At 45.7% G+C, this 16,137-nt stretch overlaps 1 protein-coding gene across 10 annotated transcripts in view; it reads right to left on the bottom strand.

The window, feature by feature from the left end:
- LOC123770657 (tumor protein 63) overlaps positions 1 to 16,137 on the bottom strand; it is a 98,285-nt gene that overhangs the window by 37,684 nt on the left and 44,464 nt on the right. For all 10 annotated transcript variants that reach the window (XR_011228473.1, XR_006774383.2, XM_045762719.2 and 7 more), the window contains 5 exons: positions 15,498 to 15,690; positions 8,189 to 8,402; positions 7,878 to 8,004; positions 5,507 to 5,599; positions 406 to 515 (listed from right to left, as the gene is read on the bottom strand). Coding sequence is in view for 8 of the 10 variants with exons in the window: in XM_045762719.2 (XP_045618675.1) it covers positions 406 to 515; positions 5,507 to 5,599; positions 7,878 to 8,004; positions 8,189 to 8,402; positions 15,498 to 15,690 (737 nt within the window). In the remaining 2 variants the exon portion in view is untranslated. The remainder of the gene's footprint in view (positions 1 to 405; positions 516 to 5,506; positions 5,600 to 7,877; positions 8,005 to 8,188; positions 8,403 to 15,497; positions 15,691 to 16,137) is intronic.

Raw genomic sequence — 16,137 nt, forward strand, 5'->3', positions numbered from 1 at the left:
AAGAAAATTTAAAATATTAACCTGTGATATGATGAAGAAACTTTTCTATCAGTCTGTGAACTTAATCCCAATCTCCTGCCAAAAAAGGAGGCCTGGTCAAGGACCAGGTCGTGAGGACGTTGAGCCCCGATATCATCGCAAGGTATCCTAAGCAAATCCACACATCCCCTGCTTCAGCAAACCAGAATTCACTGAATCAGGTGAGTAAATCTGGCCTAGAGAGTGAGAGTACCAACCGGATATTTGCCAAATCAAGGTTTACTGAATTGAGGTTCCACTATATAGGGATTTAACAATTAGAAAACAAGCTTTCTCAAATCATCTTGTGTATGATTTTACCATAGCCCTTTATAACTACACTTGACTATACCTCTTTATAACTACACTTAAGAAATTGTCACCAACCTGCGTAACAGAACGTCGTCATCAGGGTATTTAGCTGCATATTCAGGATGAGAACGGTAATACACAGCCTTCATATCCATGAGAAAATTGTACAACTTCTCTCCATAAACCTGTGGATAGAACACTACTGCATTATTTTGCTAAATTACATTGCTAATTAAATCTCACAAATATAACCCCAGCACTACGTCATTGTTTACTGCCAACATCTTCCTCTCCAATACGCAAGAAAATTAAAACATTTTCCTTTTACTACTGTAGAAAAAATGCATTCCTTGATCACGTGAAAGTAATAAAAAAATTGTATGTGACTTACTTTGGCTATTATGAAGCCCAGAAGTCAGATGATTCACAAGCATTCATTGAACATTCGCCCCATAGCAGTCTGCCTAGCTCTGCCATGGAGTGGGAGTTGACGTAATGATATTTTTAGAAACCACTGTATTTATTCAGGCTCTTTTTTTCCTCCCAGTTATAGTACAGTGACACCTCGGCTTAGGAATGTCCCTCTTTAAGAACTTTTCGGATTACGAGCCCAATTTCTTCAGAAAATCCGAATCGGATTAAAAAATTTGCCTCGGATAAAGTAGTACTGTATGTTGATACCTGTATGGCCGACCTGGCACGTGGTGGCACGGCGACCGAGCCTCAGTTTACCAGTGCCTCCCGCCTAGTGACAATCGCGCTTGAATTCTTTGTAAAGAATTTTAGTATTTTTAGGATTTTTGAGTATTTGAACATAATACCAGCGTTAAATGTAACCATTTTCTGGATGAGCCCTGGAGGCTCCCTGGAGCTTATTGGACTAATGTATGTTATATTAGACCGGGACATTAACTAAGGAGTTCAGACCTACCAGGGACCAGTGCCAGAACCTGGCCCCTTCTGAGAGGTTTCAGGGAGCAATGGCCCTGGAAAACCCCCTTGTGGTTGGGATTTTCCTTATCTGCCATCGACCGGGGTTAGGCACCCAGAAAGGCAGGCATAACAAAACAAACCCCACATGGTAAAAACTAAAACAGAAAACCAAACAGAGAGGTAGAAACTCCCTACAATCCCAAGGAAACTAGCAAACATCACACTTTAATGCCGTGCCGATTGCCCGCGCAGCCCTCCCCACCCTGAGAGGGGGAGAGGGGAGCCCCAGACCTCACCACGCTGGCTGCCTAGCATCAGTTCAAAAGCTAAGCTTCAACCAACGCAAAAAAACTGCCGACCGGTGGGAGGGAGGGTTGCAAGGGAGCCTCCGGGGCTCAACCAGAAAATGGCATTTCATTACATTCAATGCTGGTTTTCTGTGGGGAGACCCTACGGCTCCCTGGAGCTTCATACCCAAAGAGAAGGAAAAGAAAGGGCTGACCCGGAAGGCTGCCTCCACAAACTCCGCAACGCGAAGCCGAGACAACAGGCTGCAACCTGCGACCCAAAGCAACAAGAACACACAGAAGCAGACACGCGCACAAAGAACGGGCGGCCAGGAACCTGAGCGACCCTCGAATCCTCGTGCCCGAACTAAGCCCTAAACGTCACCAACACGGCAGTGAAAGCTGCAAACATCCGAACGGCACGGGCGCAAGGATAGACCGCAGGCTGGTAGACTTAAAAATTCTGCGGAAGACCTGGAAGACTGAACCCTGAAACAGGTAACGAGGGGAACAGGATCAACCCAAAGCACATCCCCAGACACGGTACGCAGGTAACAGCAAAGAGGCACAACCGGACAACACAAGACGCATCCCCGGCCGAACCAAGCAAGCATCAATAACCCAAGGACTCCTCCGAAAAGCAGTCGTCTCAACCGTCACCAGGAGGATGGAGAAAGGTGGCAAACATACAAACCTACCACCAGTACCAAAAGAGCAGAAACCCCTGCACCGGAAGAGAGCCGGAAGCTCCCCGACCCGACCTACAGAGGCCCATGCCAACAAAATATGGCCTATGAAAACCAAACTTGAACTGAAGGGGCTACCACAAACTGAGAAGATGAGAGGGCACCCTGATCAAGAACCAGGACAGCTCAGGCGACACACTAGCAGGCCGGAGGTGAAACAAAACACGAGAAAGCGTACGGAACGGAGCAGATGTGACGTCCACCCCGAATGCAAGCCGGAGCGGCTCCGCCAGCGTCGCACAAAAGGAGGCGACAGTGAGAAACATCAAATAACTGTAGTCCTGAAAACCCAAGAAAGGACAAGATAACCCGATGCAAAAGAGAAGACAACCTACAAAGAGCATGAAAAAGGTGAATAGAAACACCAGGAACATCATACTGTCGCTGAAACGAAGCTCGCAGGTGGGACACCATTAACGAAGCCACCTGATCACCATTGAGATGGTGATACATCCACGTCAAATTACCAGACTCGAAGAGCCGAGGAGAAGGCCAAACCAGTCACATACAGGACCGGTCCGACCTGCCGAAAGAGGCGGAGCCGCGGGAAAACGCCCCGGGTTCGGAACACTATCTAGCAGCATCTGAAAATAAAGCTGGGCCGGTCACCAAGGGACCATGAGGACTATTCTCCTTGGGAATGGACTCCAACCGAGCCAGAACCAGAAGCAACAGCTGGACCAGGAGAAGAGGATACAGGAACCCCCACCTCGACCAGTCCTGCTGAAAGGCATCCATCGTGAACGCCTCGCAGGCGGGTAAGGGCACCACATAGAATGGGCGACGCCGAGACCATACCGACGCGAAGATGTCCATGGCCAGGAGTCCATACATCCGACAGAGCCAACGAAATGAGTCGGGGACAACCAGCCAATCCACGAACAGAGAAATGAACCGAGACAGGCTGTCTGCCAGGATGCAGGACACACCCCGGACATGAATGAACAAATGGATTTGTTCATTTGATGCATCTCGTTAGTGTGATCTCTGTGTGTGGTGATGTAAGGGCGAAGAGGGAGAACGGCCTATTGACATAGCTCGGGTGCAGGGGGGGGGGGTTGTGTAAAAGCCTGGTTTGTGCCTCGGAGAGGCTACAGGATCCAGTAAGTTCAATAAAACTTCGGTTTCAACCCTTTTAACCCTGTCGTAGCTCAGTCGATTAAGGCAGTGTCTCGGATGCTACCGGACGCAGGTTCGAATCCTCGTCACGGCCCTTGTGGATTTGTTCATTTGATGCATCACGTTAGTGTGATCTCTGTGTGTGGTGATGTAAGGGCGAAGAGGGAGAACGGCCTATTGACATAGCTCGGGTGCAGGGGGGGGGGGGGGTTTTGTAAAAGCCTGGTTTGTGCCTCAGAGAGGCTATGGGATCCAGTGAGTTCAGTAGAACTTTGGTTTCAACCCTTTTAACCCTGTTGTAGCTCAGTCGATTAAGGCAGTGTCTGGGATGCTCCCAGACACAGGTTCGAATCCTCGTCACGGCCCTTGTGGATTTGTTCAACGATAGATCACAACTGTTCATAGTCGGTGACTTCAACTTGAAATCCATATACTGGGAAGCATATGAAGCTAAAACAGAAGATTTTTGGACCTGTAGATTTGTAGACCTCATCCTGGAAACATTCTTGTATCAACATGTTAAACAAGCTACGAGGATGAGGGAAGGGGACGTTCCCTCCATGCTAGATTTGATATTTACCAGGAAGGAGGAAGAGATATTTGACATTCAGTACCTTCCTCCCTTGGGTAAAAGTGACCATGTCTTTTTGGGAATAAAGTATGCAATGCATTATAATGTAGAAGAAAATAAGGAGGTTGAAGCAGTTGAAAAACCTGACTTCAGGAGAGGACATTATGGCCGCCTTAGAAATTTTTTTAGTGAGTATAATTGGACAGACTTGATGCTAGACAAGGAAGTGAATGAGATGTATGTCAAGTTTTGTGAAATATATGATAAAGGCACAAAAAAATTTATACCAAAACAGAGATGTAGAACTTGGAAACAGGATTGATTCAATAGAAATTGCAAGAGGGCCAGAGACCAAAAGACACAAAAATGGAATCAATACATGAAGAGGCCAAACCCCCAAACATACCAGCGATACAAAGATGCGAGAAACAACTACACGGCAGTGAGGAGAGAGGCAGAATGAAATTTTGAAAAAGGGATTGCAGACAAATGTAAAACAGAACCAGGTCTATTCTATAAATTCATAAACAACAAATTGCAGGTAAAGGATAATATTCAGAGGTTGAAAATGGGAAATAGATTCACGGAAAATGAAAAGGAAATGTGTGAAACACTAAACGAAAAGTTCCAAAGTGTGTTTGTACAAAATTAAATCTTTAGGGAACCAGACACAATAAGAATTCCAGGGAACAACATAGAGCACATATAGGTGTCTAGAGATGAAGTGGAAAAAATGCTCAAGGAGCTAAGTAAGAACAAAGCAGTTGGCCCAGATGGAATTTCACCATGGGTTCTGAGAGAATGTGCATCTGAGCTCAGCATTCCAATTCACCTGATCTTTCAGGTATCCCTGTTTACAGGAGTCATAGCAGATGTGTGAAAACAGGCTAACATAGTTCCAATCTACAAAAGTGGCAGCAGGGAAGACCCCCCTCAATTATAGACCTGTATTATTGACAAGTGTAATAGTGAAAGTATTGGAAAAAATAATAAAAACTAAATGGGTAGAACACCTGGAGAGAAATGATATAATATCAGACAGACAGTATGGTTTTCGATCTGGAAGATCCTGTGTATCGAATTTACTCAGTTTCTATGATCAAGCCACAGAGATTTTACAGGAAAGAGATGATTGGGTTGACTACGTAGCGTAGTCAACGAGCGTAGCTCACATCCTGTGACTACACTTAGGTAATTACACTTAGGTATTTACCACTGAAGAATACCTCCCCTTTAGAAATTTCCTCGGCTGCCTCTTGTTGGTGCTCTTTGTGTAGACAAGGGGCACCTTGGTCTAATACATTCATGTCAGCCCGGATAGCTCCGGGGAGCCGAAGGGGCTCCCTCAGAAAAACAGAAATCAAGCCTAATCCTTCATGCAAGCATTGTCAGTTTTATGTAAACATGATGAGCTATTTGAGATACTAAACAAAATTTTCTTACAAAAACAAATTATAAACTCAGCAAGCCCACAAGAGTTTACCATTCAGTGATATTCAACAGTACTGAAGTTAACTCACTGGAATGAAAAATGTTTTCTTGTCGTCATCGTGGGGTTCCGTTTTGGGGTCCAATGTCTTGGGCTTTTTCCTCGCCACAATTGGTACTCTTTCCTGAAAGTTAGAAAAAGGTTATCAGTATTCTAGATTTATTAAATAATAAATACAGATGATAAAAGTGACAAATATCTTGTAATACATGTTTTGATGTGTATGATCAATCCTATCCTTGTTCGGTAATGTATGAGTTGAAATGTTCTACTCTACCATTGTTCGGTAATGTATGAGCTGAAGTGTTCTACCCTACCATTGTTCCGTAATGTATGAGCTGAAGTGTTCTACCCTACCATTGTTCCGTAATGTATGAGCTGAAGTGTTCTACCCTACCATTGTTCCGTAATGTATGAGCTGAAGTGTTCTACCCTACCATTGTTCCGTAATGTATGAGCTGAAGTGTTCTACCCTACCATTGTTCCGTAATGTATGAGCTGAAGTGTTCTACCCTACCATTGTTCCGTAATGTATGAGCTGAAGTGTTCTACCCTACCATTGTTCCGTAATGTATGAGCTGAAGTGTTCTACCCTACCATTGTTTAATAATGAATGAGCTGAAGTGTTCTACCCTACCATTGTTTAATAATGAATGAGCTGAAGTGTTCTACTCTACCATTGTTTAATAATAATGAATGAGCTGAATTGTTCTCTCCTACCTTTGTTCAGTAATGTATGAGCCAAACTGTCCTATTCTACCCTTGATCAATAATGTATGAGCTTAAGTGTCCTATTCTACCATTGTTCAATAATGTATAAGCTGAAGTGTGTTTATACAGATAATGCCTAATGTAACCCTTGCACACTACAAGGATTAACCACTGCACTGCACAATGCGCCTTGAGGCTCTCAACTGGTGGTGTGCAACGCGCCTTGAGGCTCTCAACGGGTGGTGTGCAACACGCCTTGAGGCTCTCAACGGGTGGTGTGCAACACGCCTTGAGGCTCTCAACGGGTGGTGTGCAACGCGCCTTGAGGCTCTCAACGGGTGGTGTGCAACACACCTTGAGGCTCTCAACGGGTGGTGTGCAACACGCCTTGAGGCTCTCAACGGGTGGTGTGCAACACGCCTTGAGGCTCTCAACGGGTGGTGTGCAACACGCCTTGAGGCTCTCAGCGGGTGGTGTGCAACGCGCCTTGAGGCTCTCAACGGGTGGTGTGCAACGCGCCTTGAGGCTCTCAACGGGTGGTGTGCAACGCGCCTCAGGGCTCTTATAGATATAGTGTATCATTCAAAACTTCCACGGCTACACGGGGTTCACATCAGCTTCCTCAGGGCTCTCCCAAACAGACGCCATTTTAAAAAAAATTGTGAGCAACATTTTCGGGTGTGACGGCCTCAATACTGAGTGAGCAACCAAGGCTGTTGCACACAGCATAAGCTAACAGTATTGCTGTTCAGCTTTTGATGACAGCATCACCTAAAAATGTCCAAATATATATGTATCTGGTATTATTTAGCCATGATAGTATTACATAAGAGCCTGACTGTGATAAAGACTGTGTACAATGTTCAGATATCAGTCAATAAATGCTGTTCAAGATGTTCACAGTGTTAGCCACAGAACACTGCCAATTATTTCGTTCATCTAAAAATCGTCAAATGGTTTCTCATGTTCCTTTACAAAATAAACATGTGGAAAATTATTCATTTACATGATATAGTGACCAGGATTCTGATAATAGCAGGATTGTTTTGAGAATTAGAAATGTGAATTAGCAGTGGGAGGAGTATTGTTGGTGAGGGAGGGAAGGAGAGGTGGCATCAGCTGCTGGCTGGTGTGGCAATATGTTATTATCTGGAATCACCATACCAGCTTAGTGGTTCGCTATGATGAACACAAATGTAGATACTTATATATAACGTCTGTATATAGAGTAATAACAGCAAAAACACTGATTGATCGTAGAATATAATATACATGTCACATATATGAGCCCCATAATTTTGAGCATTGCTATGTTCCACACATTGAACTATATGAATTCCACAAATTACACAGTTTTGAATATTACAACAAAAAACCAGAGAAGAAACAAATGAGAAACATCAAAATAATTGTGAAACATTATATTGGCTGCAACTTTCACCCCGCGGGGTGGCAGGGCCTAATGACCTTAAACGCTCCATCGCAGGTAAAGTATGTAACATACATTTTTTTTTTTTTTTTTAGTTTCCCGTGATCAGAGACTGCATTTTAACAATACAAGAAGAGAAAATAATTTTTTGGAAAGAACATATTTTTGGCACAGCATGGGTGTGTTGTATATTAATGCAGAGCAGTGCAGTGATTAATCTGATATTTCAGTAAGAATGAACACGAATACTCAAAAGTCTCACTTGGCTAGAAGAACATTTTCGCTTAACTCCTTTGTTCAATACGCCTTGTTCATCAGTTCTGATATCTCGAGTTGGACATGCACACACTCTAACATCAATAACTTTCCTTCCACATTCTTTCCCCAAACTGAAAAGAAAATAACAGCATATCTTAAAAGGTTTAATGACTAAAACTGATACTGTCTCTAAATACAGTACTGTACCATATAATGGAAAACCCCAAAATCTGTGTATTCATATTGGACCCCCACAGCAATACCAGCAAATGCTGATAGATTAACACTACTAGAATAACACACACACACACCAACCTATTCTCAAGGGTAAGGATGACGGCAATGGGTCTTCGATTAATACCGCCCACACAGGATCCAAGACACATAAATCTTAGAAGGACAGGAGTGTAGTCTGACCCATCTTGCAAAGTGTCCAATGGAACAGTAACAGACAAACGTCCTGATGTGCCCTTAATATAACGAGCCTCTGGGTGGTCAGCCCGTATGACATGCTCTGGATATGGAAAATCTGACAAAGAAATATAATACAAATTTTAATTCATCACTTTAAGGAGAATATGGAGTAGTGGGTATATAGAATATTTAATGGAGTAGATATGGATAATATAGAATAAAGTAGATATGGAGAAAATAGAATAGAGTAGTATGGAGAATATAGAAGTGGGTATGACAAATATAGAATGGATTGGCTATATATATAATATGGAATGCGCCCTGGCCTCTCCAGGGCACAAAGCCAGGGTAGACTGATACAGAGGAGAAGCTGTCACCCAAGCAGCAGGTCCACCCTCTCCACGGCGCCGAAAGTCTCCAATGGAAAGGCAAACGCCAATATGATTGGTTCCAGCGCTATCGCAGGAACTGTGAGCTACAAAGATGACCTTGAAGTTGGTGAAAGAAGGCACAGGGATTCCAAACCCGGAGGCCGCCGTGGTCGGGGCCGGAGACTGGATTAGCTATATAGAATATAGAATGGAGTGGGTATGAAGAATATGGAATGGAGTGGGTATGGAGAATACAGAATGGAGTGGGTATGGAGAATATGGAATGGAGTGGGTATGGAGAATACGGAATGGAGTGGGTATGGAGAATATGGAATGGAGTGGGTATGGAGAATACGGAATGGAGTGGGTATGGAGAATATAGAATGGAGTGGATATGGAGAATATAGAATGGAGTGGGTTTTTCTGGTGGGTCCCTCAGGAGCTTGCTGAACTTACCAGGTGGGTAGCATGGGCAGCCATCAAGTGTACCCTTCCAGAAAAAAGGCTTTGAGGTTTATGAAAAGCTCTGTTCATTTCAGCAACATGAGGTTTCTTGGCTGTTTAACAATTCATGACTGGGCATATTTGCCCCTGCACAGTTCTGACAGCTTCCAGTCTATGGGACACAGTTTCCAGATCATGCAGAATTACCAGAGGGCATGTTTTATCGAGTCTGGAGAGGATGGACTAATATTTTTATCTTTCCCCACTTCAGCTACTTATTCTTGTGTTGCCTGGATTGGGGCTCTTAGGAGCCAGTAAAAGACTGTGCACCACTATGTGGCCAGTTCCATCATGTTCCTTATCCTTCTCACATGTTATACCGACTCTTTACCTTCCAGGGACTCCACCTCTTCCCACTGATTAGCATGACACCCAGCCTCAATGGTTCATGGCTTTCCTTTGTATCAGTTGCCATAGAAGGTGCTGTCGTGCATGTTTTGGTTCTTCTCAATTTGGCAGTTGCCTTGTTTCGTTCAGCCTTGGTGAGGCTTCTCTGCTAGAATTTAGGAAGGGATGATGGAGTATCTTCAACACCTTCTCTGGCTGTTTCAGGTGCTCTTTAATCTAAGGCACGTATCAGTTATGTGCTTTTTGTGCTCTCCTCGCATGGCTCTAATCAAGATCCTGTTTGTTGTTAGTGTTTCTCACATCCCTTATCCCATAGCCTGCCTTTCTCAGGTCCTTCATGATTTCCAATCATGTGTCGCTGTTTACTGCTTAGACGCTTTATTTTCCATTTTCTATTTTATTCACAACTGATGTTTGGGCTCAGGGTTTCCTCCAGTTCTTCTGATGCTGGTCGTTTGTTCCTTGATAGTTGTCCTTTGGTCTCAACATACTTGTGCATGCTTGGCCATTTGCTGCATGGCTGCCATTCTTTGAGCTGAGCCCTCCTCTCCTATCAATCTTCTCTCACAGTTTAGTCCAGTTCTCAATTTTTCTTCTGCCCAACTACTTGGGGTGGACAGTAGAGCGAGGGTCTCAATTCATGCAGGATGGCGTTCAATCCCCAACCGTCCAAGTTGTTGGGCACCAGTCCATTCCCCTGTCCCATCCCTAATCCTTATCCCTTCCAAGTGCTATATACAGTACAACCTCGATTCAACATACTACAGTATATGGGACCAACCCCAGTGCGTTGGAGCGTTGGTTTCGTTGCAAGAGGTGACCTTCAGGAGGCATTTGCATCAGTGTCTTTTTTTTTCTTGTACACAATAAAAATGCATTATCATATTATATACTGTACCTATACTGTATATTATTACCCTACTAAAAAATACTGTGTTACATTTTGTTATGCGAAAAAAGATACGTGAATTTAGAGAATTCTATAACCAATGTTACAGCGATGTGTAAATATTTCATTCAAAATGATCTGCTGCCAGAAATTTTAGCCAAATATCCCCAGTTTGCTAACTGTAGGTAGTAACCGAGTGATTGTAACCTATCCACCGCTGCCCACTGGATGGTGGGCGGTGTGCAGGACAAACATATCAATTGTGACACTAGCTCTCCACATATGTCAGTTGCTTAATTTAGAACCTGTACTTGAGGTCGATCTCGAACCCATTGTTGATATGACGACTTATATTGAATTTTGTAACTAGCTTATCAAGATTGTAACTTGCTTAGCTAAAATTGTTGGAGTTTTGTCCATCTTGAAGTCTCATGGAGTTGTGAATGCTGTACAGTAAATATGTACTCTACTGTAGTGTATTATACCGTTAACACTGTTGATTAAGTAGTTCTGCTGTATGTTGAGTACTACAATACTGTATAGTTAATGAAAACTATTGTCCACTAAAATTACTGCACCTTTAATTTTAACACTATGTACACACTTAAATTTAACACTTGTTCTATCTATTCACGCCACACATGATGTTTCTAGATGTTTGCATCAGCTCTGCTGGTGCTCGCTGCTGCTGTGGCTTCAGCTGCTTCTGAGTTGGTGCTGGGCACGGCTGTTCTCGTGCTGGGCACGGCTGTTCTCGTGCTGGGCACGGCTGTTCTCGTGCTGGGCACGGCTGTTCTCGTGCTGGGCACGGCTGTTCTCGTGCTGGGCACGGCTGTTCTCGTGCTGGGCACGGCTGTTCTCGTGCTGGGCACGGCTGTTCTCGTGCTGGGCACGGCTGTTCTCGTGCTGGGCACGGCTGTTCTCGTGCTGGGCACGGCTGTTCTCGTGCTGGGCACGGCTGTTCTCGTGCTGGGCACGGCTGTTCTCGTGCTGGGCACGGCTGTTCTCGTGCTGGGCACGGCTGTTCTCGTGCTGGGCACGGCTGTTCTCGTGCTGGGCACGGCTGTTCTCGTGCTGGGCACGGCTGTTCTCGTGCTGGGCACGGCTGTTCTCGTGCTGGGCACGGCTGTTCTCGTGCTGGGCACGGCTGTTCTCGTGCTGGGCACGGCTGTTCTCGTGCTGGGCACGGCTGTTCTCGTGCTGGGCACGGCTGTTCTCGTGCTGGGCACGGCTGTTCTCGTGCTGGGCACGGCTGTTCTCGTGCTGGGCACGGCTGTTCTCGTGCTGGGCACGGCTGTTCTCGTGCTGGGCACGGCTGTTCTCGTGCTGGGCACGGCTGTTCTCGTGCTGGGCACGGCTGTTCTCGTGCTGGGCACGGCTGTTCTCGTGCTGGGCACGGCTGTTCTCGTGCTGGGCACGGCTGTTCTCGTGCTGGGCACGGCTGTTCTCGTGCTGGGCACGGCTGTTCTCGTGCTGGGCACGGCTGTTCTCGTGCTGGGCACGGCTGTTCTCGTGCTGGGCACGGCTGTTCTCGTGCTGGGCACGGCTGTTCTCGTGCTGGGCACGGCTGTTCTCGTGCTGGGCACGGCTGTTCTCGTGCTGGGCACGGCTGTTCTCGTGCTGGGCACGGCTGTTCTCGTGCTGGGCACGGCTGTTCTCGTGCTGGGCACGGCTGTTCTCGTGCTGGGCACGGCTGTTCTCGTGCTGGGCACGGCTGTTCTCGTGCTGGGCACGGCTGTTCTCGTGCTGGGCACGGCTGTTCTCGTGCTGGGCACGGCTGTTCTCGTGCTGGGCACGGCTGTTCTCGTGCTGGGCACGGCTGTTCTCGTGCTGGGCACGGCTGTTCTCGTGCTGGGCACGGCTGTTCTCGTGCTGGGCACGGCTGTTCTCGTGCTGGGCACGGCTGTTCTCGTGCTGGGCACGGCTGTTCTCGTGCTGGGCACGGCTGTTCTCGTGCTGGGCACGGCAGTTCTCGTGCTGGGCACGGCTGTTCTCGTGCTGGGCACGGCTGTTCTCGTGCTGGGCACGGCTGTTCTCGTGCTGGGCACGGCTGTTCTCGTGCTGGGCACGGCTGTTCTCGTGCTGGGCACGGCTGTTCTCGTGCTGGGCACGGCTGTTCTCGTGCTGGGCACGGCAGTTCTCGTGCTGGGCACGGCTGTTCTCGTGCTGGGCACGGCTGTTCTCGTGCTGGGCACGGCTGTTCTCGTGCTGGGCACGGCTGTTCTCGTGCTGGGCACGGCTGTTCTCGTGCTGGGCACGGCAGTTCTCGTGCTGGGCACGGCTGTTCTCGTGCTGGGCACGGCTGTTCTCGTGCTGGGCACGGCTGTTCTCGTGCTGGGCACGGCTGTTCTCGTGCTGGGCACGGCTGTTCTCGTGCTGGGCACGGCTGTTCTCGTGCTGGGCACGGCAGTTCTCGTGCTGGGCACGGCTGTTCTCGTGCTGGGCACGGCAGTTCTCGTGCTGGTTGATTTCCTGCTACAAGTTCTTGCAAAATATTGCTTCATTTTTGGCATTAATATGGCACTGTTAGTAAGCCCCTGAGATATTTTGTTGTATAACAATACAGCTGTAGTCCAAAAATGGTAAATTCCACAATTATTCTTCCACCGGCGATTAAATACTGTACGTTAATCACAGACAAAACTAAGGGCACTGAGTGCATACTGTATGAACGCAGACTAGGTCTATATGTACACCCTACAGTAGGCTAGTGTTTAAGCCAGATCCAGTAACATACATTTCTCTCAAATATTCGATTTACATCAAATTATATAATTTTGGGTTATATATTTAGTTTAGCAACATTATTACGATAATAAGAGCTATAAAAAATACTTATTTTAGAACCGATTTATTAATTTTATTATTCCGAAGCCGTAGGTCACTGAACTGTGGCAACGAAATCGAACAAAACAAGCATGGTATGTGCACACGGATTAGACCTGTCCACTCGAGCTGGACTTGTGAGCCGCCAATAACATGAATAATTTCTCAAAAGCAGATATCTATCATATTACAGTATATTTTTGGTTTTATTTAGTTTAGTTTAATTAGGATAATAAAGTAATTCAAACACCAGTTTTAGAAATGATTTATTAATCTGAAACGTTCAAAGTCATGGGTTACTGAACTATAACGACACAGACGAAAGTGAGTGAAACCTCAATGTAAAGTGAGGTTTACAGTACAGTATTCCCTTATCTGTCCACCCTCACTCATCTTGTTTCATCACAGAAAATGTATATAAGACGATTTTCAACACATTAGCTAGCTATTCACGCTTCAGCCTTTAAATTAATTTACAAAGATACGTGTGCCACAAATAAGTGAACGAAAGTCATTGAAACTCAGTCGTTCACTTGTGTGGACCACTCTGGCTGATGTGTGGTTAATATGCTTTACTTGTTGTGTGGACCATTCTGGCTGGTGTTTTGTTCATATGGTTCACTTGTTGTGTGGTCCATTTGTGTGATCCAACTTGGCTTATGAAGGAATTATTAATTGTAGATAGAATGAGACAGTTTTCCACCACTCTGTGAACTCTTTCCCAACATCGTAAGCTTGTGGACCACTTGTGCAGTCCACTTGTCTGGTCCACTTGTGTGATCGAACTTCTCATATGAGCGAATTATTAATTGTAATCTGTGATAGAATGGGAAAGTTTTCTACCAGTCTGTGAACTCTGTCTCGACATCGTAAGCAAATGCGAACATCCCCCGCTTCGGCGAACCGGGCGAGTAAATCCAGCCAAAAAAGTGTGCGAACTCGCCGGAGATTCGTTGAACCGGGGTACGTTGAATCGAGGTTGTACTGTAGTTATAATGGCTTGGCATTTTCTCCTGATTGTTCCTCTTCTCTATATTTTTCTTTGGTGGGGGGGGGGGGAGGGGGGAAGTTGGACTTCTTTATCAAGACACCATTGTGGACAGGCTTAGGAAGCCACTGATAGGTCCCTCCCAGAAATTAGGCATAGAATTTTCCCTTTTTTGGGGACAGGAAGCCTGTACAGTGGCCCCTCCATTTATGAATTTAATCCATTAACATAGACGGTTCGTAAGCTGAAAACTCACAACCCAAAACGAATTTTCCCAAAAGAAATAATGTAAATTGAATTAATCCGTTCCACACTCCCAAAAATATCAAATTAAAAAAAGCTCCGAGCGACTCAAATTCTCCGAAGCGCAAACCAGACTGCCGCAAACTCCTGAACCGTGCTGTGAGCCCGACATAAGGACAGACCCTAGCGTCCCTGGCCGACCTGGTGAGCACTGGTCACAAAGCTCCAGCTGAGAGATACAGTAACGCGTCCGTGAACACACCGAGCGAGGCTCGGGAAGGCGCCAAGGCACCGAACCCCAAAAACCCCGAAGAAGAAGCCGGCGATGCAGCAACCGACACAAGGCCCCAAGAGGACGAACCCAACAATTGCGAGAGAGGCGGAAGGGACGTCCCTGAAGGAACCAAAACAGACCCCGAAGCCAAACCCAACCTGGCGGGCAGACCAGTACAGCGAAGTTCAGACTCCCGCACAACTGTTCGACCAACCGCCGAGTGACCCGGGACCCCCTCAAAAACAGCCGAAGGCAGGACTGCAGCCGCAGCAACGCCTCTGGAGGGAGAGACGAGGAAGCGGTCCAAGAGGCCAGTATAGTATCGTGTTGCACTGGTGGAGCCAGTGCAACACGATACGAGGCAACAGTATTTGGCATAAGATGAAGGTCCTGAAACTTTACTTCTCTGCTTTACTTCTCTGCTTACTCCTAACTGCCTTTCACCTCACCTTCCCTCTGCTCATATATTGACTCTCTCCCACTCTTCCTTGTCGTGATTTGATAAGAGTAAAGGACAAACCAAAACACTGTCAGTTTTCATTTTTTTTCACATGTGTGGGTTGGGTTATTTATTTTCAATATTTATGGTATATAACTTAACAAATTAATTGCATTAAATAATGCCAAATAAATTCAGAAAACAAAAGAACATTGGCAATGTTATACAATAGGTGTCTAGAATCTGAAAATATCTAAAACTGCTATGGGTTTAGCACCAGCAATCTCAGATAATGGAAATGTAACGTCCCAGTATATGGATAACTTACCATGATTGGTTGCATCTGTTGGTGCAGCATGGTTGGGGCAACGATTAACATTTGTACGCAAGAACTGCGGACTGGAGAATACCGGCACGGCTCGAATGCAGAACTGTTTGTTGTTGATGGGCTTCTTTAGGTGAATTTCGAATGGCACCGATTTGTTAATGTTTGTATATAATTTATTTGTGATTCTACTCATCTGCAAACAATAGTTTAGTTTTAGTTTAGTATTTCAACCCATACCTATTCCATACGTGGTAGTGCACCCCATACCTATCCCATAAGTGGTAGTGCACCACATACCTATCCCATAAGTGGTAGTGCACCACATACCTATCCCATAAGTGGTAGTGCACCACATACCTATCCCATAAGTGGTAGTGCACCACATACCTATCCCATAAGTGGTAGTGCACCACATACCTATTCCATAAGTGGTAGTGCACCCCATACCTATCCCATGAGTGGTAGTGCACCACATACCTATCCCATGAGTGGTAGCAGAACAAGATAACAAAGGCACATAATGGGTTCTGGAAATGAACCCTAACATTTATTGAACTAAGCAGGTTACAACACTGAGGAGGTAATTATATAATTTGTTAACATAAATAAACCAATAGCATTTTCAGAGAATGTAAAGTAT

Source organism: Procambarus clarkii, chromosome 14, assembly GCF_040958095.1.
Source record: "Procambarus clarkii isolate CNS0578487 chromosome 14, FALCON_Pclarkii_2.0, whole genome shotgun sequence".
Taxonomy (NCBI): Eukaryota; Metazoa; Arthropoda; class Malacostraca; order Decapoda; family Cambaridae; genus Procambarus; species Procambarus clarkii.